General features: G+C 48.7%; 9 protein-coding genes across 9 annotated transcripts; 5 read left to right on the top strand and 4 right to left on the bottom strand.

The window, feature by feature from the left end:
• Positions 1-785: 785 nt before the first annotated feature.
• On the top strand, positions 786-1390 carry aspf34 (cell wall protein PhiA; the record flags this gene model as incomplete). Its single annotated transcript, XM_056971911.1, has 2 exons — positions 786-1077; positions 1134-1390. 2 exons carry the CDS (start codon positions 786-788, stop codon positions 1388-1390), a joined length of 549 nt encoding a protein of 182 aa, XP_056818890.1.
• A 514-nt stretch (positions 1391-1904) lies between these two features.
• Positions 1905-3439, bottom strand: N7477_010251 (NAD(P)/FAD-dependent oxidoreductase; the record flags this gene model as incomplete). The annotated part of the gene is made up of 2 exons (XM_056971912.1): positions 1905-2810; positions 2864-3439. The coding sequence occupies 2 exons, from the start codon at positions 3437-3439 to the stop codon at positions 1905-1907; spliced, it is 1482 nt and encodes a 493-aa protein (XP_056818891.1).
• A 567-nt stretch (positions 3440-4006) lies between these two features.
• N7477_010252 (uncharacterized protein) lies at positions 4007-4979 on the top strand (the record flags this gene model as incomplete). The annotated part of the gene is made up of 2 exons (XM_056971913.1): positions 4007-4211; positions 4240-4979. 2 exons carry the CDS (start codon positions 4007-4009, stop codon positions 4977-4979), a joined length of 945 nt encoding a protein of 314 aa, XP_056818892.1.
• A 1540-nt stretch (positions 4980-6519) lies between these two features.
• N7477_010253 (putative 2-haloalkanoic acid dehalogenase) lies at positions 6520-7242 on the top strand (the record flags this gene model as incomplete). Its single annotated transcript, XM_056971914.1, has 1 exon — positions 6520-7242. The coding sequence occupies one exon, from the start codon at positions 6520-6522 to the stop codon at positions 7240-7242; it is 723 nt and encodes a 240-aa protein (XP_056818893.1).
• A 2168-nt stretch (positions 7243-9410) lies between these two features.
• On the top strand, positions 9411-11061 carry mfsA (glucose-inactivated glycerol proton symporter STL1; the record flags this gene model as incomplete). The annotated part of the gene is made up of 2 exons (XM_056971915.1): positions 9411-9759; positions 9806-11061. The coding sequence occupies 2 exons, from the start codon at positions 9411-9413 to the stop codon at positions 11059-11061; spliced, it is 1605 nt and encodes a 534-aa protein (XP_056818894.1).
• A 1360-nt stretch (positions 11062-12421) lies between these two features.
• N7477_010255 (DSD1 family PLP-dependent enzyme) lies at positions 12422-13555 on the top strand (the record flags this gene model as incomplete). The annotated part of the gene is made up of 1 exon (XM_056971916.1): positions 12422-13555. One exon carries the CDS (start codon positions 12422-12424, stop codon positions 13553-13555), a length of 1134 nt encoding a protein of 377 aa, XP_056818895.1.
• Positions 13556-15400: 1845 nt separating this feature from the next.
• N7477_010256 (oleate hydratase) lies at positions 15401-17113 on the bottom strand (the record flags this gene model as incomplete). Its single annotated transcript, XM_056971917.1, has 1 exon — positions 15401-17113. The coding sequence occupies one exon, from the start codon at positions 17111-17113 to the stop codon at positions 15401-15403; it is 1713 nt and encodes a 570-aa protein (XP_056818896.1).
• Positions 17114-19283: 2170 nt separating this feature from the next.
• Positions 19284-22180, bottom strand: N7477_010257 (uncharacterized protein; the record flags this gene model as incomplete). The annotated part of the gene is made up of 8 exons (XM_056971918.1): positions 19284-19298; positions 19351-19896; positions 19950-20410; positions 20466-20726; positions 20781-21402; positions 21451-21603; positions 21657-22057; positions 22120-22180. 8 exons carry the CDS (start codon positions 22178-22180, stop codon positions 19284-19286), a joined length of 2520 nt encoding a protein of 839 aa, XP_056818897.1.
• Positions 22181-23061: 881 nt separating this feature from the next.
• On the bottom strand, positions 23062-24245 carry N7477_010258 (Alpha/Beta hydrolase protein; the record flags this gene model as incomplete). The annotated part of the gene is made up of 2 exons (XM_056971919.1): positions 23062-23728; positions 23794-24245. The coding sequence occupies 2 exons, from the start codon at positions 24243-24245 to the stop codon at positions 23062-23064; spliced, it is 1119 nt and encodes a 372-aa protein (XP_056818898.1).
• Positions 24246-26814: the final 2569 nt, after the last annotated feature.

The following is a 26814-nucleotide window of genomic DNA, read 5'->3' on the forward strand; positions in this document are numbered from 1 at the left end:
GTACCCTTCCCGTGAACACTGTAGAATGATCCATGTCAGGCTGCTGATTGGAGGGACAGCATCCGAATGTGGGGTGCGTCTAAGCATCCAGGGTCTTACCTGGACATAATAATAGACTGAGACATTGCTCAATATGTTATAACGGCCTGTATCTTGGCGTCATTTCTGTAGAAGGATCATGAAAACCAGCCCATGGGTAGTAATTTCACCTAAGCAGCGGTGAAAGGTGTCCAATTCCAGGTACAATAGTGATCGATCACAGCATCACTACGCCGCCTAACTGCGCCTAAGGGAAAATTCTAGTGATTTAGTAGACAAGATAAGCGTCATTACTAACCATGCCGCATCGAAAGGCCTTGCACCCCTCGCACTTGGCCTTACGACCCTGAATAACGGAGACTAAGTTTAAGGGGGAAAATCTCCCGTATTTGAGGCTGTGCGACCCACCTTGCACACATCCCGTAGCTGCGGCTATTCTTAGCCAACCCGATGAAGCAAAGCGGGTTGAGAAATTGGTACCCCACTTGGACTGCCGCTGAGTGTCTGGCAAATCATGTGTCGGTGTTTGAGACAAGGCCCGCGACGATCTACATTGGTTTACTGAGGATTTCGACAATTCCGCGAAGTAATGCCGATACTGTCAATGCAATTTAAAGTATAAAAGATTGAGGAAATCCTCGACTTTGCTTGTTTTCCATCACCCAAAATCCAGTCTCCTCAATTACCCTCCAGTGTTCGCATTCAACGTTCTTTTCACCTAAATATCAAAATCCACAATACCCACCATGCAGATCAGAAATCTTTCATCCGCTGCCTTCCTCGCGGCCACAACCACTGCCCTTCCGGCCACCCAGTCCGAGACTTTCGGCGTTGTCGCCATACATTCCGGATCGAGTGTACAGTATTCCAGCTTCAACGCTGCCAAGAGTAGTATCTTCGCCGGTTTGAAGAACCAGGATGCTAGTTGCGCCCGTCCCAACGAGCAAGACGCCACTTTCTACATCAAGAATAGTTCTCTCTTCCTTTACGACGCATCTGCCACTCCCCAAGAGATTTATGTTGATCGTTCCGGCATGGGTATGTAACAAGCCTCATATAGTCTCTTGGGTAATTGTAAGCTAACATACCTATAGGCCAAGGTGTCATTGGATACACTACTGGTGCTCAGGGTGCCCCCAAGAATGGTGAGCGCCAAGGGTGGGCTATCAAAGACGGCCACCTTCAGTTTGCTGGTGAAGACCTGATTGCTTGCCCCAACAGCATCGATGGAGCTTGGTCTATTTGGGCGTCCGCTGGTATTGCAAACCCCGGTGGCAACGAGGACTGTGTAGGCGTTGCTGCACGCGTTGAGAAGACCTCAAACCCCAACGGCTGCCTCTACACCCAGTAAATAAGCTGTCATAATCGACCAGTCATAGCTGCATGTGCAACTTTATCTCGAGGGCGAATCATGCCTATTCCGAACTCTCATTACAGGTTCGCGAGAAAAGCGAATGTGATGCTTCTCATCTCAAGATCCAATAAGAGCAATATCTATGACGACGGGGTTCACTCTCCAATATCAAGTTTTAATTAGGCATTCGAGAGCGACTAATAGAGAAAATATCTCCCGTCTTGGATAGAAAACGGGAAAAAAATAGGGGAGACCACAATCTTTAAACATTCGGAGTTATGAATGAATCTCGGGAGTAACAAAGAACCCGGCAAATGCAGAAGCAAACGGATCAAATATCATGGAGTCGATATCGTATCAAGGAGCTTAGGGTGTAATTCGGCAAGCACAACCGTGAGCGTGAACAAGCCGAAGGAAAATTTACCCTTTGACCTTTCTGCATCCATGCGTGTTTAGATACTAGAAGTTTAGAATGGCTTGTAACTTGAGGGAATAACGCAGAGTACTCCGATCATGTGAGTCTCTTATGTTCCGTCGACTTGAGATCTTCCTTGGTGAAAGGCGATTCATTGCTTCGTCGCGGGGAATTTCCAGTGCCGAGAATGTCACCATCCTCCTCGCGACTCTTCTGCGCTCGATCAATGCGTTCACGAGACGTTTTGAAAAGCCCGGGCAGACTTGTCTCCTCGAACGAGATTCCTCGAGCGACCATTTTGGCTAGTTCTTTTGATGCTAACCAAATGACCGGCATGCCGTGACCATTGAAGCCAGCAAGAATGAACTGATTTTCTCGGGCCGGAACCTGGCCTACATGAGGATTCGAGTCGTAAGAGTAGCCCATGACACCGGACCAGATCTTCTGAACACGGGCACCTGTATTTTCCCAGCCATTGAAAGTGCGTTGCATAAAGCCGGAATAATAATTCTTGGCAGCTTCAATCAAGACACTGTCGTCAACATTGTTGTACCATTGATCCCTGAAAGATTTAAAAATGGCAGCTGCTCCTCCAACGACGATGCTTCCATCGGCTCGAGGGATCAGGTAGGAAAGTACGTTGTCTTCAGTCCGATGAATGTAAGAGTTGTTGAGCAGCGGGGCTCTCACTCCGTCGGGGACAGTGATGCGACAGCAGATTCCTTTACAAGGAACAATGTTCTTTTTATATTCAGGGAGAAGACCAGAGACGTATGCATTGTTCGCATGGATGACTTGATCAGCATGCATATGGCCACGTGGACTTTTGATAGAGTAACCCCCATTTTCGTCTGCATCGATGGATAAGACTGGCGTGTTTGTTTGTAGATTGACTCTATTGCTGGAATTCAGCTTCCGAATGAGATGCATGATGAATTTGTAAGGCCAAATCGTTCCGGCTGTGTAGGAGGCGCATGCCACGGCGCCTTTGACGCCACATAACTAGCACAAGTCAGCATGAGGATCCTTAGCTCACCTTATAATTTATGACTCACCCCTTCGACATGATCGCCGGTATAGAATGCAACATCTTCCATATGATCGAATTTTTCTGAGACCATGTGGTCGTAAATCGCTTTCGCTTTCTGTGCAGCTTCCTTGTTGCACCAGACATCAAAGGATCTGGTCAAGGTAAAGTCACAGTCGATTCTTTCCTCCTCAATGAATTTCTTCATCGCTTTCACATGTGCAATCTCAAATTCCGCGATCTCCGCTCCCGCCTTTGCTCCGGCCCGGTCGATATAAGTTGGAATGTGGCCGTACAGATCAGGTCGTAAATGGCCGCCATTCCGACCAGTTGCGCCAGAACAGGCTGAGCGGGCTTCCAGGATTGTGATCGACCGGGCCGAGTCACCAAGTTCTTGAGCGAGGTGATAGGCAGTGGCCACGCCAGCGTATCCAGCACCAACAATCACAATGTCGCTATGATCTGGAAGCTCTTCTGTTGAGCGATAATTGCTAAGCTCATGGCCTTCCATCTGCCAGAAGCATTCGACTGGGTTGTCAACGGGCAAACATGATGGAGCATTCCCATTTGTGGCGCTAGAATGATCAATGATAGAGCTTGGCATCTTGGTGATTCTGAGAAAAGCAAAACAAAGGTGAGAATCGAGTATGGCAGAAGGCACGGCGGTGGTTAAAAAACACGATGGCTCTTTGCAGACTGACCAAGTGCCCCTTCACAAGATTGACCAGTCAGCGAGTCCTCTGTTCCCCGCCGGACCGGCTTCGCTGATAATCGGGGCCGGTTATCTCTAAGCCGGTTCCGCTGGAATCTTCGATATCTGGTTATCAGGACTTTTTCTTAGTATCGGGTTCCAGCTATCTTATTCCCCGCAAAATACCCTGATTACCTTCAATGAATAGCGTCGACCAATACGGTGAAGCCTTCGCCCAGAAGGTCCCTAACTGATGTCCACAATTGCGAAATAGCCGTAATTACCGTAAGATTGACACCGGTCGCCTCGAAATCACGCACTAATTTTCATTTGCCTTGAGATAAGTGGTTGATGGAAAGTTTGATCAATACCGAAGCGAGTAAAGATAAATAAGAAAGATCAAAGACGAAGTGTACAAAAGGCACAGAGATTTCTCGTGATTTTCTACCTCAATCTGACATTGGCCCTTGTTCTGTCGCCATGGGTTCTGCAAGCATCGGCCAAGCTCAGTCCAACCGCCCTTCGGGTGATGCTGTTCACACCGATCGGAAAGGGAGCGAAACTACCAATTACGATGTCGAAAAGCACAACACGGATCTGGATTCTGCCACTGCCCAGCTCGAAGAAATCCATGCCTTCAAGCAAGGGCTCCACCAACGGCATATTCAGATGATTGCCCTTGCAGGTACGATTGGGACAGGTCTCTTCTTGAGTTCTGGTCGAGCGATTGCTACCGCTCGGGGCCTTTCTTGCCTACACAATCATCGGCCTAGCAGTTTCCAGTGTAGTGTTCGCCGTCGGAGAGATGGGGGCCTTAGTCCCACTCAATGGCGGGGTCATTCGATACGCGGAAATCTTCTGCGACCCTGCTCTAGCATTTGCGAACGGATGGAACCAGGTATACGCCTATATTGTCTCAATACCTTCGGAAATCGTGGCAGCGGCAATAATCATTGAGTTCTGGGTCACAATAAATAACGCCGTCTGGATCACCATTTTTGGGATTTTAATGCTCGTCACGGCACTCTTGTTTGTACGGGTCTACGGAGAACTGGAGTTCGGCGTCTCAATGTTGAAGATTATGTTAGTTGTGGGCATACACATTATGGCCTTAGTGATCACTTGTGGTGGCGCACCTAACCACGCCGCGATCGGATTCACCTACTGGAAAAATCCTGGGCCGTTTGTCCAATACCTCGGGGTATCCGGCTCTCTGGGTCGATTTCTAGGATTTTGGAAAGCATTTGACAACGCTCTCTATTCTTATTCGGGAATCGAAAATATCACTATCGCTGCCGCCGAAACTCGAAACCCTCGACGTGCTATACCGATGGCGGCGAAGCGTATCTTTATTCGAATTCTACTCTTCTACGCTCTGACGATCTTCATGGTCGGATTAGTTGTGGCTTCAAATGACCCTGACCTACTCACCGAGACTGATACCGCGTCTTAATCTCCATTTGTGATCGCGGCTCGCAATGCTAGCATCAAAGTGGTTCCATCGATTATCAACGCTGTCGTTTTAACGTCAGCTTGGTCTTCTGGAAATTCCAATATGCTAGGAGGATCGAGAATCCTTTATGGCATGGCAGCTAACGGGCATGTGCCTGCCGTCTTTATGCGGCTTAATCGTTTCGGGATTCCTTACGTGGCTGTTGCGCTCTATGGTGTCTTCATGGCTTTAAGTTATATGACGCTCTCATCATCAGCCAGCACTGTGTTCACCTGGATGCATGGCATAGTCTCAATTTCTACGCTGGTAAACTGGATCTGCATTTGCATTGTCTACTTGCGTTTCCTGTACGGCTGCCGTAAGCAAGGTATAGACCGTCATCAAGAACTCCCATGGGCCACGCCACTTCAACCATACACGACTTGGGCATCACTGATTGTGTTTATTCTCCTTTTCTTCACAGGGGGGGTATTCAACATTCATGAAAAATCATTGGAGCACGGAAACCTTCATTTCGTCCTGTCTCAACTTGCCACTGATTGTCTTTGTGTATATTGGTTTCAAGGTCTACATGAGAACCAAGATCCTGCCATTGGATCAGATACCGATCCGGCCCTTCATTGAAAAATACCAGGAAGATCCCGCATTTGAGGAGACTAAAGTCAATGGCGGATGGCGACGAATCAATATATTATGGCCTTGACAGCTTGTGAGATGAAAGATTACTTGATTTGCGGTTGATCTTGTGTTTTTGAATCCGAATGGCCCACATGCCAGTGCCCATGCAACTCGTCTGCCGTTGTAATTAGCCATTCGGGCTGTTAATATCTAAGTACGTCGTAATTTCGTAGAATACATCTTCGAGGTTCCGGATGTTGTTATGTCTATTTTCTAACTTTTCAAGAACATGTCGAAGTAGCTTCCTGAGCTACTCGGATGTATATCGTAGCATTGTGCTCGAGGATGCATAATCGGAGCTAATTGTAGAAGTCAAATGCCGTATGAGAAAAACGGGTCACTCCGGTCTGAGCCATCCTTGGGTCTTTTGAAACGATCTCACCAAAGCACCTGCATTGATGCGCCCGTATCAAGAACTGTCCATCTCGTAATAGCGATGTGTCTTGGTTTGATACAAATGGTACGATGGTGTAGGGACCGGGCCGGAGTAGCCTGTTCGGGCAAACCAAGCCGGTGAGTCTGCGTGTTTGTTGTTTATCGGGCGCGGGGCAGCTTATCGACAGGCGGGGCCACACAATCATTATTCGATACCGCACTGAGATGATCGGTAGATTGAGAAGTCCCTTCTGATTGCGTGGTCCTCCGATCCTCCATTAACGCATAAACTCTGCGCATGTATTTAGAACAAAGTTGCCCCTGACAAGGGAATACTACCCTTAAATGAAGTAACTGATAGGGCGATTTGGACCTTACCCGGAATTTTTGTATCGTCTGATCATCACCAACGAGACGACCATCTGAAAATCATCTTCTCAAACGCCGAGTCAATTGATCAGGGACGTCGCACAAGAACTTGTCGAAGATGACGGGCCGAAAGCACGTGGTTTTTGACGTCGTTGGCACTTGTGTTTCATTCGATGCATTCTACGACACTATCAATCGAGTCATTGGAGACAGGCTTACTGCAAACAATATCACTGCACCATTCTTCGGTTTCAGCTGGATGACAGCCGCAGAGCTCGAGTTCACGTTCTTGTCCGTCTCCGCACGGCACAAGCCCTACAAGCAGGTCCTTGAATCTCTGTTCTATCGCACTCTCCACATGGCAGGCATTGCCGCACCCCGGGAAATTGCGACAGAGGCAGAAAGGAATCAGTGTGTTCAGGGCTACCCCGAGTTGCAACTGAGACCAGGGACGGAAAAGTGCTTCGATATACTCAGAAAAGGAGGGTTTACTGTGTGGTGTCTCACCACGGGAGATATCGAACGTGTCCAAGGCTATTTTGAACGTGGATGTGTCGACATGCCTTCAGACAACATAATTAGCTGCGACACACATGGCTTGGCAAAGCCCGCACTGACAGCATATAAGCCTACGTTTGACCGTTTCGCACCCGAGGACGACAAATGGTTTGCAGCCGGGCACATGTGGGATGTTACTGCTGCTACCAAGGCCGGGTTCAGAGGAGCCTATTGTACTGTGTACGAAAAGGAGAGCTGTTCGGAGATTTTTGACGAGATGATGGACGTGACGGCTGAAACGTTACCCGAGATGGCGGAAAAAATCGTGGCGGCCTCAAGATAGTCCGGGCTTTTGTATCGCGTGTTCGTGCGTTCGAAGGGTAGCTTCGCGTCTGCAGAAGAGCCAGGAAGAATTTATTACGTTATAAAGCACCTCTTGCTAATATTCACATGCTAAGGTATCGATGTTCACATGCTCACGGAGATCTCCGCTGCCAAGATTCTAATTGTCGTCATCGCTACTGATTCAGTCCACCACGAAAGATTTAATCAAAAAGTAGTTCTCCTAGCGCGTCTCGTTACTTTATCTTCATCGTCCTTTGTTTGTGCTCGAAGTTTTCTTTTGACAAAGAGGAAGACATGGGCTGTCGGTCAGCAAGCTGATGTCTCAGCCCCGTTTCTTCCCAATTTCATCAACACATCAGAGACTCTCAGCAATCTGACACAAAAATCATGGCTTCCGAAAAGTGGATCGTAATTCATTGTGACTCCGCCAAACATGATGAGAAGCAGCCGACTCGGGGGGAACGAGCCAGATCGGGACTGATCAGTCCGCGCTCCATCATTTCCCTGTACACTGCGAGCTACGCAAAAATCAAATTCAGACCCAATTCAGACCCAGCAACTACAAGATTGCCCACGAATCAAAACAGAACAAATACTGTAATGAATGGGAATTCGATTGACTAGAAGTTCCGAGTGTTGTAGATTGAGGAACTAGGCCGCGATCCATGAAAGCCGAGGCTTGACTTGGAGGCGTTCGGGGCGTTTTAACCTTAGAAGGCATTGGCAATCGGACCGTGGACGCAATCAACAGATTTTAACAGATAGAGGAAAGAAATGGCTGACATGATGATTGGCGAGATTCAACCCAGCGCTTAAAGTACCAGCGTGACGACAAAAGTTTAGACAAGTCAGCCCCGGCTTTTGCGTCCCCAGTTTGCCGCCCCCAGGTCTCAACGCTCCAACGCCGCCAGTTCGACCCCTCCGAATCCACGCCCCACACTGCCCTTTGACCACACCTGAGCCCCGCCCCTCTGTTTGAATCACTGTCTGTTCTTCTTCTTCTTCTTATCCCTTGTTCTTACCGGCGCCTCTGGAGATTGTATGTATGGAGACCCGGTCAGTTGGAATTCTCACGTGACATTGTTCTGCATGCGGGCGTTATTGGTCTTCGGTGGAATGTCGGAGCTCGTCTGTGGAAGACACGGCCCGTTCACAACTGCAACCTTCCTGGCGTCGGCATCGAGTTAGGTTTTTCGGGGGCCAAGAGTAAATGAGGTAACTGTAACGAGTGTTATGTAAAAGGATATCGGGTGCGACACTCGGCCTCGGTCCATGCGAGAGTCATTAGCGAAGGTTTTCCGACTGCCAGACGGACTGCGACTGGCCATAACTAGAGGAGAAAAAGAAAAACTCTGACCCTGACCCACGGACTCTCCCCGTAATTCCCCGTGGTTGAGTGGTCGGGTGGCTGCTTATGGTAAGTCTAAAGTCGATCCTCCACCCGCTCCAGTAATTTCTCCACCCCCACGAGGCATATCCGAGAGAGCTCTGACATGGGAGGCTTTAGGCAAAAGGAGAGGCCTGGAGATTGGACCCAGTCGGCCCTGAATGGAACCAGTGGCGCCGAACAAGCTATCAGAGCCGATCATTGGTGTTACTGTGCTTCTCACCCGTAACCTATGGTCTCCTTTGGTTCAGAAGGCCCATCTGCTCCATACCGGTGCCCTACTGTACCGTGCTCCTACATCCCCATCTTTACCCCACCCCCGACCCGCCACGCGCGAGTTCCGAACGCAGCACGTTACGTTGGTGGCGGCCAAAACCATAATACTCATTTGGGTGCCACCCGAAATCTTAGCCGCTAGCCCCCTTGGAACTTAGCCTTGGTTGATCTTGACTGATTTTGAATGGCCTTGACTGGCGCTGACTGGCCTTGGCCGCTACTTGGTTCTTTCGGCGGCTCGCGAGACTTGCCTATAGCGCTAACCCGCCGACGTCATCTCTATACTAATTCGTCTGGACTTGTCTGAATGCGGCTTGGCACTACCAGCCCTGAGATCGGGTGAGATGGGGCGCTAATTTTCCCCCAGGATACATAAGGATGCTGATCGGGATGTCACCCCGGGTAGTGAAGCTTTTTCCTTTTAGTCTTTGTCTTCTACTCTTGTCCTGGTCCTTCCTCCCTTCATTTATAAGGTAGAGGCATAGCCACAACAGGTCGACAAGATGTGGACAACAACCTGCGGCTTGCGGGGCAAGAAGCTCCATCTAGCCATCACCATCACTTCCGTCGTGGGCTTCTCCCTTTTTGGGTATGATCAGGGTTTGATGTCTGGTATCATTTCCGGATCCCAATTTGTTAAGGAATTTCCCCCTCTTGACGACAAAATCCGTCCCATTCCCGACGGTTATAGCAGCGAGAAAGCCTTCACTTCACATGTCTCCGTTCTCCAAGGTGCCGTCACGGCCTGTTACGAGCTAGGCTGTTTCTTCGGTGCCATCTTCACTCTTTGCTTTGGTGAGCGTATCGGCCGTACTCCCCTTCTGGTGACCGGTGGTATCCTAATGGTAATCGGTACTACCATTTCCACCGCCGCTTTCGGCCCTCACTGGGGTCTCAGGCCAGTTCGTCGTCGGCCGTGTCATATCCGGTCTCGGTAACGGCATGGACACCGCTACTATCCCCGTTTGGCAATCCGAGTGCTCTCGCGCCCACAATCGCGGCTTCCTCGTCTGCTTCGAGGGTGCTATCATCGCCGTCGGTACTTTTGTAGCCTATTGGATTGATTTCGGTCTTTCCTACGTCGATTCTTCGGTTCAGTGGCGGTTCCCCGTTGCTTTCCAAATTGTCTTCGCTCTCGCCGTCATCGTTGGAGCTCTGATGCTTCCCGAGTCACCTCGTTGGTTTGTCATGCGGGGCCACGACCAGCAGGCGTTGGAGGTTCTGGCAGCCCTGAACGACAGCTCTGTCGACGGGGAGGATGTACTTACCGATTATAATCTGATGAAGGCCGACTTGAATGCCCAGGAAGGTGCTAAGGCCAGCTGGACCACCCTCTTCAAGTTTGGCAAGACCCAGGAGTTCCAGCGCATGATGATCGGTTGCTCTGGTCAGTTCTTCCAGCAGTTTACCGGCTGTAACGCTGCCATCTACTACTCTACTCTGTTATTCCAGAACAACCTCAACATCAAAGGCAAGCTGTCGTTGGTTTTGGGCGGTGTCTTCGCCACGGTCTATGCTCTCGCTACGATTCCGTCCTTCTTCATGATTGAGAGGGTGGGTCGTCGCAAGTTGTTCCTGATTGGCTTCGCTGGACAAGGTCTTTCCTTCATTATCACCATGGCTTGCCTGATCGATCCCACCACTCAGAATGCCAAGGGCGCCGCCGTTGGTATCTTCCTGTTCATCTGCTTCTTCGCCTTTACGACTCTGCCGCTGCCTTGGATCTATCCCCCGGAAATTAATCCTCTCCGTACCCGTACCATGGCTGCCTCGGCTTCGACCTGCACCAACTGGATTACCAACTTTGCTGTCGTCATGTTCACACCGGTGTTCTCCTCCACCAGTGGCTGGGGTATCTACCTCTTCTTCGCCCTGGTCAATTTCATCGGAATTCCCTTCGCCTGGTTCTTCTACCCTGAGACTGCTGGACGTGATCTTGAGGAAATCGACATCATCTTCGCCAAGGCCCATATTGAGAAGAAGTGGCCTTATCAGATTGCCAACCAGATGCCCAAGCTCACCGTTGAGCAGATCTCTCAGATGCAAAACGAGCTGGGTCTGGATACCCCGGATCACCGGATCGCATCCGAGTCAGAGAAGGCCGAGATCGCGATGAGCAGTGGCGAGAGCGAGGGAAAGCACGCCTCTGATTAATTTCTCGTCATTTTTGCTTCGCTTCCATCCTGGAGACGGAACGCGGAAGCTTGCAATACCCCAGATGGATTATAGACACTCTTGATCCTCGCAGTTTTATTCTCTATGTTCCTATTACGACGGTTATCATGCTGAGATGTGAATGGTATGGCACTGCCGCATCTTCTTTTTGCTAGATAGTCTTCTTCCCCTTTCTTTCCTACCAGTTTCATGGCTATCATGTCGGCATGTGAGAGTGGTGAAAAGCCACTACTGTGAAGTAGCTCTCTGTTTCTTTCCCATTGGTTAATGAAAGAGACCTCGCCGTCAAATCCCGCGAAAGGCCGATACACATCTCTGGTTTAATTATTAAGTTCACTTGTATCAGCAATTATGCATTTAGCATCAAACTTCGGTAGACGTACGGAAAGCGCCAAAATCACGACGACAGCTATATTTTACGTGAGCATCTTTACACCTAGATTATTTTATCTGCACACACGACATGTGTGGTCGAACAATTTCCATGAGTCATTTCACTTCAAATGGTAACAATCGACAGGAGATCCTTCTTAGCCCAGATTTATAATCAACTGCCAGAATTTTGGTTCTCGTCGCCATAATTCTCAGCTACAGCTATCTCTAAAAATCGACAAGAGGGACGACAAAGTCGGACTCTTCATGCGTTTCGTACAAGGAGGGCGAAGATCTCTCTCGATGACTCGTTCATTGATAGATTCCGCAACTTAGATAGTTGAAGGTATTGCATGTTAATGGGTTCCAAGTATGTCTTACTGGTGCGTTATCTGTATCACATTGCCGTAGCTTAAGGGAACACAGTCCAATGCTACATTTTGGAAGAGAAAAATCGCTGAGACCGTCAATACGGCGTGTAATGGTAAGTGGACTCGATCAATCCATTCTATTAGCAAGAAAGCAAGTTAAATAACTAGCCAGATGCAGAGTATACAAAAAGCCAAGTCTCAAATGGACTTAGGAGAGTAACACTCAGAAGTGTGGGGGTGTAGCTCCCTCGCGTAGGAGAGAGTGGGAGGAGGACGCGGGTATATTATTTAGTGCGGGGGATATGATGGGGCGCTATCACACACAGTGCGATAATCAATGTAATTGAGAGCCTACCTTTGGGGAGGGGATTCAAATGCTACATGGGTGACGATAAAAGTGGGTTGGGTGTCAATAACTATCCTTCATATGTCACGTTGCCATTCCAGGACCCCCTTGCCTCCGGATGATAAATAGGAGCCCCACCCGAGTCTTTCCCAGGAAATCACAGCTTAGCTTCAAAACGCATTCTGATTGCCCTCCACTTGCGAGCACGACCCCGTCCCCGCTCATTTACCTCCCTCATCCCCATTACATGATGTACGCTCCCAGAGTTGGTGATAGGCTCGAAAGCCTTGACACGCCATCCATGATTGCCGACCTCGATCTCGTTGAGGAAAACATCAAGAAGCTTATGGACAAGCTACTTCCAACTGGGCTCAATATCCGCCCGCATCTCAAAACAACGAAGAGTGCCGTCCTTGCTGGCAAAATGGTCAAAGCCGGCGCGAAGGGAGGGTGTGTGGCAAAAGTGAGCGAAGCAGAAGCCATTGCAGATGCTGGTTTTGACGACCTGCTCATTACCTGCGAGATCGTTGGATCTGCCAAAGTCAAGAGACTCGTTGAGTTGTATCGCAGGCATCGCAATATCAAGATCGTTGTTGACAGTGAGATCGGTGCCACGGCTATAAACAAGGCCATGGCCAGTTCAGGAATGGACGATCGCATAATGGTCCTGATTGACTTAGATGTTGGTCTCCACCGGACTGGTGTCAAGCCCGGTGAACCGGCCCTTGCCTTGGCAAAGCATATCGCTGGATTGAGAAATTTGAATCTCATTGGAGTTCAGGGCTACGAAGGTCATTTGCAACACCTACATGACAAGGAAGATCGCAGAGCTCAATGCCTAGAGTCAATGCGGATCCTGACCAGCACTGCAGATTCCCTGCGCAGTGCCGGCTTCGAAATTGATGTTGTTACCACAGGAGGTACAGGCACTGCCGAGTTCTGTGCTACAGTCCCCGGTGTGACCGAGCTTCAACCAGGATCCTTCATTTTCATGGACACGGACTACCGCAACGCCGTCGGCTCATTTTACTCTAATAGCCTTACAATTTTATCGACAGTTGTGAGCAAGCAAGGTCCCAGGGCTGTCACGATTGATAGTGGGCTGAAGTCATTGACGACCGACAGTGGTTTGGCAGAATGTAAAGACTCTAGATATACATACGGTGTCCTTGGAGACGAACATGGTTCTTTGACCTGGGAAGAAGGAACTCCGTCGCTTTCAGTCGGTGATCGCGTGGAGATGATACCCAGTCATATTGACCCTACAGTGAACCTTCATGACGTTTATTACGCTTACCGTGGAGTTGTGATTGAAGAGATTTGGCCTGTCGACTCGAGGGGGCAAGGTCCAGTAGTCGGAACTCCCAAGCCTGTTTACACCTAGAGAGGCATGTCATGTTAGTCAAACAGAAGCAACAGGCGATACATTAAATTCCGTACAGGGTCGCGAATTGACTTTGAAGTTGCCATTCTCCGGGTAAAGGCCTTTCGTCGTATTGAAGCTAAACTCGCGATGGGCGACCTCCACGTGGTGTCCGCTGAGAACTTTAGAGAAAAAATTTGGCTGTCCCCGAGTGCAAGGAGGAGCTCAACGACGCGATTATCACTCTTTCTACGACGTGCCGACGCGCAGAAATCCGGTCTCCGAATCTCACGAAACATCACAGCTCCAGTACGGAAAAGGAAGCTGTGGCCCACTCATATACGCCCCACGATGGAGAATGGAATTAGAGTCACTCCGTTTATCCTGCCCGATAATCGTGTACAGCGCCAGAGCTCGAAGAGTACGCGATGCAGACGCGACAGATGGACGGATAGGAACACTACATAGCCACAACCAACAGCAGAGAACCTATGCCCACGAGACAACCATGTTCTGTCACGACGTCCAGACGTGTCAAAAACAGTAACACCAAACATTACGGCCCTAGTGCGGTAGAGGGAGCAGCGCACGTCTCAGATACGCTCCACAATGGAGAATGGAACTTTAAACACCCCGTTTGTCCTGCCCGATATCAGTTCACGGATTCGAGATTGACGAGAACGCGCTAGGCCCGGAACAGAGACGGTTGGATGATTCATAGCTCAACATATGGCTATCGCAATAATAGCGACACTACACCATCAATAGCTCAGAACGTCAATTCGACATTGTAGTGGGAGAACCGGTGACATAATAGCATATGTGTGGCCTCAGGCATAATCTAATGTCCGCAGTGCATAGTGTATCTTTAAGACAGCTGGAGATAGATAAGTTATCTACCTATTTTATTTAGGTTCCCTCTATTTCTTCTATTTATAACATGGTATTAAGGTTATCCCGCACTACCGTATTAGGGTATCAGTATAGCCTCATCCAGACCGTCCTCTATACCGGACGGGCAGTACATATATATATATTGTCCAGTCTACACCGCCAGACAGCCATCGAGCCGTTCCCATTTTAATAGATAGATATTGTAGTGGGAGAACTGGTGACCTAATGAGCCTATGTGTGGCCTCAGGCATGATTTAATGTCTGCAGTGCATAGTATATCTCCAGACACACTTAGAGAGAGACAAGTCATCTACCCAATTGATTTAGGATTCACCCAATTTCTTCTATCCATGATGCAGCATTAAGATTATCCCGCACGGCCGCAACAGGGCATCAGTACGGCCTCATCCAGCATCCTCTACACCAGACAGGCAGTGTGTGTGTGTGTGTTGTCCAGTCTGCATCGCCAGACAGCCATCGAGCCGTTCCCATTTCAATACATATATACTGCCTGTCCGGTATAAAGGACGGTCTGGATAAGGCCGTACTAATACCCTAATGCGGCAGTATAAAATAACCTTAATAATGTATTATAAATAGAGGAAATAGGGTGAACCTAAATGAGTTAAGTAGATGACTTATCTATCTCTAACTCTGTCTTAAAGATGCACTATGCACTATAGACATTGAATTATGCTTGAGGCCATACATATGCTATCATGTCACCGGTTCTCCCACTACACTACGAAATAAAACTACTTCTATCCTAAATTAGGTTAGCATAATAGCTCTTTCCAGATCACGTTCCCCCTCAGTCCTAAACGTAGTTATACGTCACAAATAAGCGGAATTGTTATATATCTGCAACTAGTTATAAACTCATAAAGTTTGTGCATCTCGATATGAAGAACACTATCTCCTAGCTTGGGTCAAATCAATAAAACATCCAGTAAAGAATCCTAAATTCCCAAGTCAAAGTAGAATCGTCCAAAAACTATCCCAGTAGTTCTTATGCGCTTTCAGCTTCTGCTCTTCCAGGCCCATCAAGTGGTATACAGCCGTTTGTGCCCCGCGGATAGTGTACTCCATGGAAAACACTGTATCCTGAGGAATTTCCACAAACTGGCCGATTAGCGCCATATTGTGCACGTTGTCGGGGACGGTATTTGGGCGGTCGTCTTTGTCTCGTGTCAGGTACTGCGCCGTTGCAAGTGGCAATAAGCTGGTCACTGTAATGGAGTGCTCGAGTATCGGATCCAGGGGTAATTGTAGTTGTTGGAGCACCTCCATCAGAACCTCTTCACCGGTACAACTGCTCAATGGTTTATGGATGAAGTTCCCTTCGCGCGATGGGGATAGTGCGTAGCCCCATATCAGCTGGGTGTCTTCTGATTGACCGGCAAGATGCGGCTGGCGCGGCACATTCAGGCTCAACCGCCAGTTGCTGTCCTTAAAACTCAACAGCGTGCTCGTATTGAGTGGCGACTGCACTAGAGCTGCAAATCGCTCGAAGGAGTCCCAGTCATTCAGCGTCACAAGAAAGCATGCCATAGTTGACTCTGCGATGCGCCCACAAAATCGTGACGGGTCTCCAAATTTCGGATGTTTTCGCGAGAGCTTAAACCACAGGTCCCACGAGTCGTCGAGTGTCAACTCCTCGACCTCTGGGACAGGCGCGGGAGGAGACCAGTTCGTTCCTAATGTTGAACCCGCGTAGATGGATCCGAGGGTGATGATCAGGATGTCCTTGGGAGAGATGCTGATGACGGTTACTGTGCCACTCTGCTGGACCTTCAGACCAGATACCAATGTCGGGTCACTCTCTGAATCCATCACCACGTCCAAGACCGTGACATTATGTTTGAAGTCTACTGCTTGTGCTTGAAGGTAGGAGGTGACCGGAATAATGATGGAGTTGAACAGCTCGTACGGCGTGCAGTCAATCGGGCTCAATGTGTGGAGATTGGCAAAATCGTGGATATATCGAAGGTGGCGCCGGAATTCCTCGGCATTGTGCCATGGCTGGAATGCAAACCTACACGAGCTCAGTTTCTTTGCATGAAAAATCGGAAAGGGGAAGAAAACTGGTACACACTTGGTCGCCCACATGCTCCAGAACTTTCCATGAAAAAATTCCTCATTGAAAATATCCATTATTCTCGTTTTCATCAGACCCCCTTTGCTCGCCAGCATCATCTTCTTAATGCGGACACGGTCACCCAGGTTGAGGTCGAGTCTCTTGGTGTCCAGAATATCCATCGTGTGGTCTTCGTTGGCGATCACTCTAGTTTGGTAATCTTTGGATAGATTCTTTTCATTCTCGAGCTCGACTAGTTCCTCCTGGATGGTTCTCGTGGAATTGTCCAGTGACGGAATCCGCGATAGGAGATCGTTGGTACAAACGTAGTTCTGGCTCAATATGCGCCTGGATGGGAGACGGTCTTCTTTAGTGATAGATTCTGTCTCCGAATGAAGCGCTCTGTTAATCGGAAAACCCTCTAAGATGTGAGACTGCGATGCCGAATTTCTCAAGATGTGGATCTGAGGCCCTGGCACTTTCGCATCTTGGATCAAGTGGACAGCAGCTGCTAGACAGCCAATATCCGCACCCACCAGCCAAGCGTGAATCCCTTCAGATGTCCGTCTGCCATCTTCGTGGCTCTGGCTGCGTGAGAAGTGGAACATCTTGTCAGATCAAGGCGTCTGCGAGGCGACAGTGCTTTCAGACTCTGTTCTGTAGATGCTTTGCGAGGATTTAGAGTGTAAGATTACTAGAGGCCTTCTGCATGAGTGGACGATAGTTGTGCCAGTGGACACAATAGTATATATACTCCCGATTGTGATATGATTGCGACTTGAAGGAAATGGCTGGAACCCACGGGGAATACATCCTTATGACGCATTGTGCCGCCTAGAATCAAGACCAGGCGCGATGGATGGAATGTAGCTCGCTGCGTTGCAGTGAGGTGTAGTGTCAACCCTTGGATGTCGGTCCATGGTCCAGCTCCCCATGTCACCTCCCGACATTTATCAGTCCACCTGCATTTTATTCGTCATCACGTCCCCTAGCTTGTTTCAACTTCGGAACTAGACATTATCGATTCGGCTCTTCGTCAGGCTAGAACAATGGAAAAATCCATGGTAGTGGACCACTATAATTACCGAGTTGTGATGGTGTTTTTCATTCTTTGGGTAGACCTTTTGGATCCAGTCTGCATAGTTCACATCAAGCACCTCTAACAAACTGCTAATTTCTAGTTTGTCTTCATCCAACACCGGACAGGTGTGGTTTCGCTCATTAGGGACTGGTACGACATTTTTTTGGTTCCTTCAATCGTAGTCCACTAATATTGGAAAGGAATATTTTCGATGATAACATGCCGAAAATTACGCTCTCCATTATTTACCAAGAGTTCAATACCGGAACAGAACCAAACAACCAGTACTTTTGTTTATTTACATGTTGAGTGGTCATCATTGCGTAAACTTCGTGATATCAAATCTTCCTCGGTTTTCCCTTCTCTTTCACTATCCGTCTCATGATCACCCACACCGCTCCCGGTCACCCAACACGGGTACTGAACACATAAGACAAATTTAGTGAATTTCAACAGAGCCCCAAATACATATTCGAGTTGTGTACCCCATCTTCTAAGTGCCTAGCTCTGGCTGCAGAATACGAAGGCTGTACGAGTTTGAACAAACCTCGCGTAAGCAACAATTCACAGCCTTGTGGACATTCGTACAGACAAAGCAGAACTTTTTGGGAACCGGCGATCGCCCATTTACTTGGTAAACTACCCTTTGTCCGAAATCATCGTTTAGGATGAAGTTCCAACCAACGAGATGAGTTAGTGCAATTTGTCTTGACTCGGTTTTATATTTGCAACTCATCCACCCACTCCCATGTAACCATATATTTCATGCCTGGTGTCTTGTAGGGTTTAACAACAAAAATAAATGCCCGTTATGCCAACAGTCTTTAGTGCAATCAAGTTGTGCAGCATATATGGTATGAAAGTATTGAAGATGTGGTGGCCAGATACATAGATCTTCAACTTATTAAAAGGAATCTTCAATCATTGCTTAAGCCTGGCGGCCACGCACCTATCCATTTCAATGCGCGGTCTAGTATCACTAGTGTTGAGAGATATCAAGGAAGAGCAGTGCGTTTCAGGGAGTGGAGAGTGAGTAGACTATGAGGTACACACTATACTCTTCTTATGCGAACGAAGACCCATTACCAATCCAACAGACATACCGTAGTTGAAAATCAAGTAAACAGCTCCGCATCAACCACGTCTCACCAACTTAGATCGAGCCACCAAATACCCAGCCAAAGCTAGAACGCTAGAAGCAGCCACAAGGAGCGAAGTGTCACTTAACAAAGTCTCCTCCCGAACTCGACTTAGCTTAGTAGGGCTTTTGTCAAGCACGAGATCCCTTCCAGAGCCATCGGCAACATAGTCCTCCCGCAGTACCTTGGACGTCTCCTGCTGGTAGTCGACCACCGTTGAAGGCAAGTTATTCGTGACTATGCAAGGACCAGCGGGTGGTACTTTACCCGTATAAGTACTTTTGTGGAATGTGGAGGATGTGGGTCGTTTGTCCATCAAGGGCACGGTAGAATATTACTAGTGGTGGTGGGAGTAGATGAGGAGTAGATGAGGCTATGTCGGTGTCGAAAAAAGGACTGTCTGTCTTCGTGCTTGTGGACGGTGTTCCAGCCGTGTGGTTCGATATCGCAGCGGCAAAATACGAACGCGAATAGAAACTGCAGACATAGAAAATGGTAAACAATGGAATTTTGAATGACGTGGTAGATATCTGCTCGAGGACATGACATGACTATAAACTAGGTGTAGATGCTCTAGTCAAGGTTAGCACGGCGCTACATCCACATCAATGCCGGGGAAACTCACCTTAGTAATCTGATTCACAGCGAGCCCCGGTTCAGTCATCTCCGCATTGCACAAGAAATCCAGCGGTAACCACACCAGGTGGCCCTTGATACGATCCAACATCTGCCGCACATCCGCCGCCGACTGATACGGATCAAACAAATGACCCTGTTTGGACCGACGCGGACGGAAATTGTCATAATCCTCAAAGGCCTTGATATTGTTGTCCGGATCCGCGCGGAACAGCATCCGATACGTCTCCGTGTTGACGCTAGCCTGCTCCGTCCAGGTCTTCCAGACCGCATCGCTCAACGGGTCGGTGACAAAGTCATTCTCGGCTCCCTCCAGGATCTCATTGAGGCAGACATCTGGGGCGCGTGAGTTCGGGGCGTTCGAGGCATCGTAGTTCTGTGCGGGAAGAAGACCCAGATGTTCACGCCAGAGCTGCCGGCGCAGGGTTGCGGCTAGACGGGCGGCGAGGTAGGGTTGGCCGTTCATCTGGCTGTCGATGAAGTCTTGGTCTTCCATAACGATAGCCAATTCGCTATCGTGGGAGCCGAGTTGGGACTGTACTGTATAAGTAACGTAGTCATGGAACTTAGACGGGGTGTTCCACGTACCCGATCATTGATATTGGCACTGCCGCAGATGACAGTGCGGTCATCGACAATGCACATCTTACCATGTACATACAATTCTTCCTGAACGATGTTGGCCTTCTCAGCCTCGGCATCGCCCTCCCAGACCTCGTCAGACATCTTGTTCCCATTCAGCATATTGGTGTGTGCCACCGAGTCCCGGCTAGCCTTGCCCTCGTCCGCCTTGAGCTGTTTAACCTGCTCCTCGAACTTCTTGAATTTGCGCAGGTTCTCTTGCTTTTGAGCCGAGTCGGCTTCGTAACTCTTCTCATTTTCGTCGCCTTCTTTACCAATCGCCGGATGCACACTCTCACTCATGATGGACTCGGCGATACCACGCTGAATATCCTGGTAGTTCACACCGGCCATTTTCTCGAGTTCTTCGAGGGCTGGAGTCCTGTTAATTCGGTCGTAGGCGCGCAAAGCGAACACAAAGATTTGTTCTGTTTGTCTGTCAATTGCACCAATTACCCATAAGTGAAAGATGGCAACCCTTACGTGTGGGATCTACGCCGGCCTTCTTGATTTGACCCATGATGGAGTGGTCGCCGCGGCAGATCGACTTGTATTGATAGTCCATAATAGCCCTGGTGCCAGCTGCTGCGGAGTCGCGCAGGTCACCGGCAAAGCCGGGGATAGCGGAAATGACGATGATGACACGGAACCTACGACCCTCCTTGCCTGCACGAACGCAGGCATCGACGATAGCACGACCGAGGGTGTTGAAGATGGGACGCTGCTGGTCACCGGTGGCAGTAACTAGAAGTGTCAGTCGTGAAAAGGCTAAAAATTAGGGTGTGGGGGCAGACGTACTGAAAAATTGGTTTTCAATGTAGACGAAATGCTGAGCATTGCGGATAGTCTCGCAGTACGCATTCTGAATACTGTGCTCGTTCAGAATACCACTGCTCCAGTCATCACTGCTTCGCACAATCTGCGCACGCACAGAGCCCTGCTGTCCACGGGGTTTATTCGACAACGGCGTCAGAGGATGCTGGATATACTCGCCACAAGGATATTTGGGACGCTGGACCGCGATGATATCCTCATTTTCGTCCATACGACCTTCCATCAACAACCAATCCACATCACAAGTCCGCTTGTACTTATCCCGCTTGACAAAGTTCCAGCGAAGGACAAAGTGCTCTGCGATATCGTAGACACAATCGCCGATCAAGCCCATTGCGACGTCGTGCCATGGCATTCGCCCGTACTCGGCCTTGCTCAGCTCATTGCTCTGCCAGTCGTCGACGCTCTGGAAGTCCATGATGCGGTTGTTGTTGAAGTCTTGGCCCGGGAAGATGTGGTCGCGCAAGCCGCTCGGGTGTACGTCGGCTAGAGGGTGCTGGTTCGCATCCCATCGGCCGAAGCAAAGATCGATTCCCCCGATAAAAGCTAGGGCATAGTCGATCACAATGAGTTTCTCGTGGTGTGCCTGATGTTGTCAGTCTTCTCATCGAGAGAACTCCCTCTGGATACATACCCAGTAGAGCGTCATGTCAGCTGCGTTCTCAAAAACATTGTGATCTGGATGACGCAGCACTCGGATGTTGCCATGGCCAGGCGTGCCTTGAGGACAAAGACTCTGGAGGGCATGTTTGGTGTGCGCAGAGTTGCAAGTCAGAGCTTGATGAACCTGTTGCTCTCAGTTAATGTCTTGAGTTGATAGAAGTTAGGGAATAGACGGACCTCCTTGTAGACAATGACATAGATCTTGACACCCGCCTCGGCACGACGCTTCAAAATCTGGTCCAGTCGCCATTCCCGATGTTGAAATGGTGGCCGACGCAGAAACAACTCCGGAGAGAGCCACCAGTCGGCGATGTAGATGGTCTCGGTTGCCTTCTCGAGTGCCTCAGAGACTGCCCAGAGGTAGTCCCGCGCATCAACATACCACTTGACACGGTTGCCCTCACAAATTGGCGCAAAGGACTTGAACCGATGCGACTCGGTAATCTCCGAGCGCTTATTATCTGTCGCCTGCTCGTGTGCCTCGTCGTGACGGTGATTGGGGTTGACAATGTTGAAAATTTTGCCGACCCTGTGTTTCAAGTTGGTGGCTTGTGCCTTCGCATCGTGGAGGTGGGCTCCTGTGGTAATATTGTAAGTGTCTACAGGGAACTGGAACAATTCTTAGAGTGGCTGGGCGGACCTTGAAACGACTCCTCCAGATGATCGATTTCATGTTCGTACTTATCCTTGAACTTATGCATGGCTGGGTAAGTACCACGGGAAATAATTGGAGATCAGAAAAGAAGGGAAGGCACCGAATGTTAAAAAGTAACAATCAAGAAAGTAATGACCGTTTGACCATCGCCCGTGACATCATTCAGCCCTGCTCCCTTATGGAGATTTGTGTATGCGTCGTGTATTCAATATGAGACACTTTGCGTCTATCTTTACAGGCTGGAACATTCGACACTATCACTATTTCATGGCTGATACATACATGGTGGTATCCTGGGTTGTTGCTGTTCTGTTCCAGTAATAATCGAATCTGAGCCGCGTGGAAAAGAGGTTGGGATCCACCGTGGCTAGTATGGAAACCGAAATGGGATGATATAGCTTTTTGGTTCTAGGCCACTATGTATCTCTGTTACGAGTTGGGAACGCTGTAGGAAAAATACTGTTGTACAGGTTTTGAACTTTGCATCACACTTTCTTCGTATCCTTAGTTTTAATTTGGAGTTTCTACTTGAGTGCACATATTGGCCAAGTCCGGTGACTCTGGACCTGAGGAAGCATATTATATTGTGAAGGGTTCGTAGCGGGTCAGATTGCGCATGCGTTTGCCAAATTCACTATTTTCTCGATTTTGTCATCAGCTAGTAATGATTGCGAAACCTTTTCTTATTTACTTCTCTGGTCTGTAAGGGTATCCATACTTTCTAAGCTTAACAATACGTACTCAATTTCGTGACGATTGCCAGCGGCTCTAATATAGCGCATCCGGGTGCGACACGAGCTTGATGCTGATAATCCCTGTTGCGGTGAGCGTCGACAAAGATAAGGGGTTTTCTTGCTCCGTTCTTCACCCCGGACTTAACAAATCCATATGTGAAAGCTGCCTAGATACTAGGCTAGACACGTAGATTCACATCCGAGATAGGAACGCGGCTGCGGCATCGACAGACCCCTCCGCTTCTTTCAGCCAACCAAGGATATTTCCAACCATAAAGATATCGTGCGGGGCATCTGAAACCTCTAAATACTTTACCCTATTCCCCGGTATCGTTTGCATAGCTTCAGTGAACGCTCTAATAGTCTCGTAGAGTACCTCCGCACCTGCACGAAGATGGGTACCGGCGTTGCGAACGGATGCAAGGCTGGAAAGATAAGGATTATCTAAGCGGAACGGCGGCGGCGCAAAGGATCGCGCACCCCACGCTGCCGTTCGCCCCTCAACGTAGTCGATCTTGTGATTGCGGTGCATGTCTATCCCTTGCGAATCCCCTTCCGCGCTATAATCGACGGGCGGTGAGAAAATAAGACACGCTTTGGGCGGAGCCGGAAGGTTCTGGCCCCGCAAGCCGCCGTTTTTCTCGGCATCGGAAGAGATATAGCGCAGAAGCGCCACCGCCAAGGTTGCTCCGGAACAGTCTCCCGCAAGGACAATGCGATGCGGAGGAATTCCGAACTCGTCCGCAAGGAAGAGATACGCAGTCAGCGCATCCTGTATAGGTCCGGGATATGGCGTCGGCTTCTTCGGGTCGCCGGCGAGCCGGTACTGCACCCATAGAGCACGTGTATCGTCTCCTAACCTAGGCGTTAAAGCCCGGCACTGAAAATGCAGTCTTTGGGCCTACCCGTGATCTAAAGAAAAGACCCAGAGTGGAAGCAAAGAATAATGAGACCGTTGTCATCGATACAAGCTGCGGCACCAGAAGGAGCCTTGGGCGGCGTACTCGGATACCAAGTTGCACCAATCCGCTCCAGCCTCAGAAAACTGCTTGATATTGGACCTTGATAAGCTTCCGCAGGGCCATATTCCATAACCACCCATTGTTCTTCCTGATTGTGAGCTTCGAGGCTCAGAGGCCGCTTGAAACCTAAGTCAGCAAGTACGCTGAGAACAACCCTCATGAGTTGGCTCGTCAGCGCCTGGCGATAACTCCATTGCCCACTCGGGCGCAGGTACCCAGGAAGGAAGTAGATGCTATAGAAGAATATGTGCAACAGAACGCTGAGCAGGCTGATAAATGCCCAGATTATGAAGCCGGGCTCTCGCGTTCGCCAACCACTGGGAGTCGCATATTCCTCCGCAAATACGCGTGCCATGGATGGAGCACGCAGTCGACAAGTCCAGAGGACTAGTGTTGCAGTGATGCAGCTATTGGTGTAGATACGTGAGGTTTGTCAATTTCAAGAACTTACAATCCGATGGCGTGACCCAGATTTGGATAGGTCGCTCAGCACAAATATATGATATTCACTATAGACTGGTCTAGAATGCCGAAAAGCGCCTCCAGATGAGAGAGAGAATAAAGTTGAATCGCATACGACTCGCATCAAAACCGCCCAGAAGTGTGGTATGACTTCGACGAACCGCGGTTCGGTAAAGTCAAAGCAATCATATGTTAGTCAATCTGGCTAGAGAATAGACCACGATGCTTGAACGACCTAGAACTCGTTCAACCTTTCTCATTAGACCCATAACAAGGACCTCCAGGTGATTCAACCACAACGGTCGGAACAGGCCCTAATGACCTCCACGAGGCCGGTCATGCCGACCTTTGGCTGTTAACCAGCGTCAATGTGTGAATGGTCTAGTCAGGACTGGCTTGGTTGTCAGAGTGAATGAAACCAACATAATCTTGTCTAGCGGTGGCGACTACAACTACTTGTGCCTTGACGTCCGTCAGCTTGACATAGATTACACTCTATCATTCAACTGGAACGGGAGAGGAGATCGTCGAGGCTGTTAAATGAGTGAACATGAAGAAAGGTGAGGAGTAGAACTCTTAGTTCTCTTGGTGTATGATGTTCTGGCAACAAGCGTAGAGATGGACAAAAGCGAGCGTAGAATAAGTGAACTTGAAGAAATTTAATGACAGGACGCCTATCTGGGCAGGGCTGGAGTAGAAGAAATAGAGGCCGAGAAGAGGAAGAAAGGCACGGAGAGGGGGAACGTGAAGGAAGCAACCAATTTATGAGCGATTCGTCCGACGTCACGCTGGCTGGGAGGTTTTAAGCTTTTGACGGTTTGGACGTATAAAAATGTGGACCAAGCAAAAATAGTAAGGCCGCTGATTGGTAGGAAATTGTCCCACAATGCGTTGGCAGTTCCCAACCACGAAGGGGAACAGTCACTCCATAGCCAATCGAGGTGCCAGTGCCTTTCTCACTCTTGGCTCCCTCGTTGTGGGGAATGGATCTGCAGAAGCGCTGGAGATCATGAGCTTCGCTAAAGACGGAGCTTGTGTGGGTACCTTAAAGGCGTATCTTATCTTTCGACTCCTTGCCAGCTACATTCGTTAATAACAACATAAGAATAGTTATAGTATTAGCCTTTTATGGTCTGTTGCATGTCTAGAACACATTTCTGGAAACATGTCAAATAGGAGGGGCGCCTGCCTGGTCATTCTATCTGGTCAGCTCTCATATGTCTCCTTCGGTCAAGCTCTCATCATACACAGGGAGTGACCGCTATTGATGAGCGAAGTGTATAAAGACGGTATCAGTGGGATGAACATTTTCCTATGCTTCGTCTAACAATGCTGCCTTCTGATTAGGGACCCAGTATCCGGTGGATTCATAGGCGAAATTGTGCTGACGTTGGATTCGTTGGAGCTTTGGAGCAAGAATGATTGCTGCTGACTCATTTTGCAACGGCAACGAATTCCGAACTTCCTATGGCCCGGATGTTTCGGATTAAGATTCCTAATATGCTCCTACCCTAGGATATCTCGGTTGCACACCTGCGTCGAGATACAGCCTCAGTCCTTCACCGGGCAATTACACCCAGAACGACTTCGGAGAATTGTCCCAACATCACGCGGAAAACCTCAGGCTACTCTAGCTCTCGGAGTAAGACGATGGATTATCAAATGACGAGCTCCCAGCAAGCTACATCCGTTATATGATAGACATTTCGTCTACGCAGGTCTAAATACAGCTCTAAGCCTGGCAACTTTAATCATAAGTACAGATGCGGCAATTTGAATGGGAAGGGTAAGGTCGTGGATTACATCTCCGCGCAGCCGACATTAACTATGGCGTGATCTGTTCTGACGTCTTACATGTACATAGAGGCTTTGTCTGAATTTCTGCGCCCGTTCCCTGATCCTCACGATCCGGCTATAATGGTGTTTACGGCGCCTCTTGGGGAAGGAAAATGTCCTCTCTGTGAAGCATGACTGTCTTGAGGCCTAAGGGGGAACGTGATCTGGAAGGAGCCGTGGGTCTAACCCGATTTGGGATAGCAGTGGTTTTGTTTCGTAGATACTTATTTCACTCTTTCTCTCTTCTTCTTCTTCTTCTTCTTCTCTAGTTTAGTTACTCTTATTAATAATATACGAATTTATCTTTATCTTAGTCTATAATATATAACTAAACTCTTCTTTTCTCTTTCTTGTGACCTCGAGGTATAATTTAGATATTAGATATCTCGCTATCGCTATCTCGCCTTATTAGTGATATCTCTTCATAAATTAGAACTAAATAAACGAACCCCGAACTAAATCTTAATAAATAGTATAACGAAATAATATTAGAGTTAAAGGAACTAATACTTATATAAAGTCTAAGTTATATAACTTATATAAGAGATATATTATATTGACTAAGAACTTTTTTTTCTAAAAAAAAGGAGCATAAAAAGAATATCGGAAAAAAGCTTACTAAAAAA

This window comes from Penicillium maclennaniae, assembly GCF_028827695.1.
Source record: "Penicillium maclennaniae strain IBT 15551 chromosome Unknown utg000008l:1.0-3552695.0:1.0-3555053.0, whole genome shotgun sequence".
Taxonomy (NCBI): Eukaryota; Fungi; Ascomycota; class Eurotiomycetes; order Eurotiales; family Aspergillaceae; genus Penicillium; species Penicillium maclennaniae.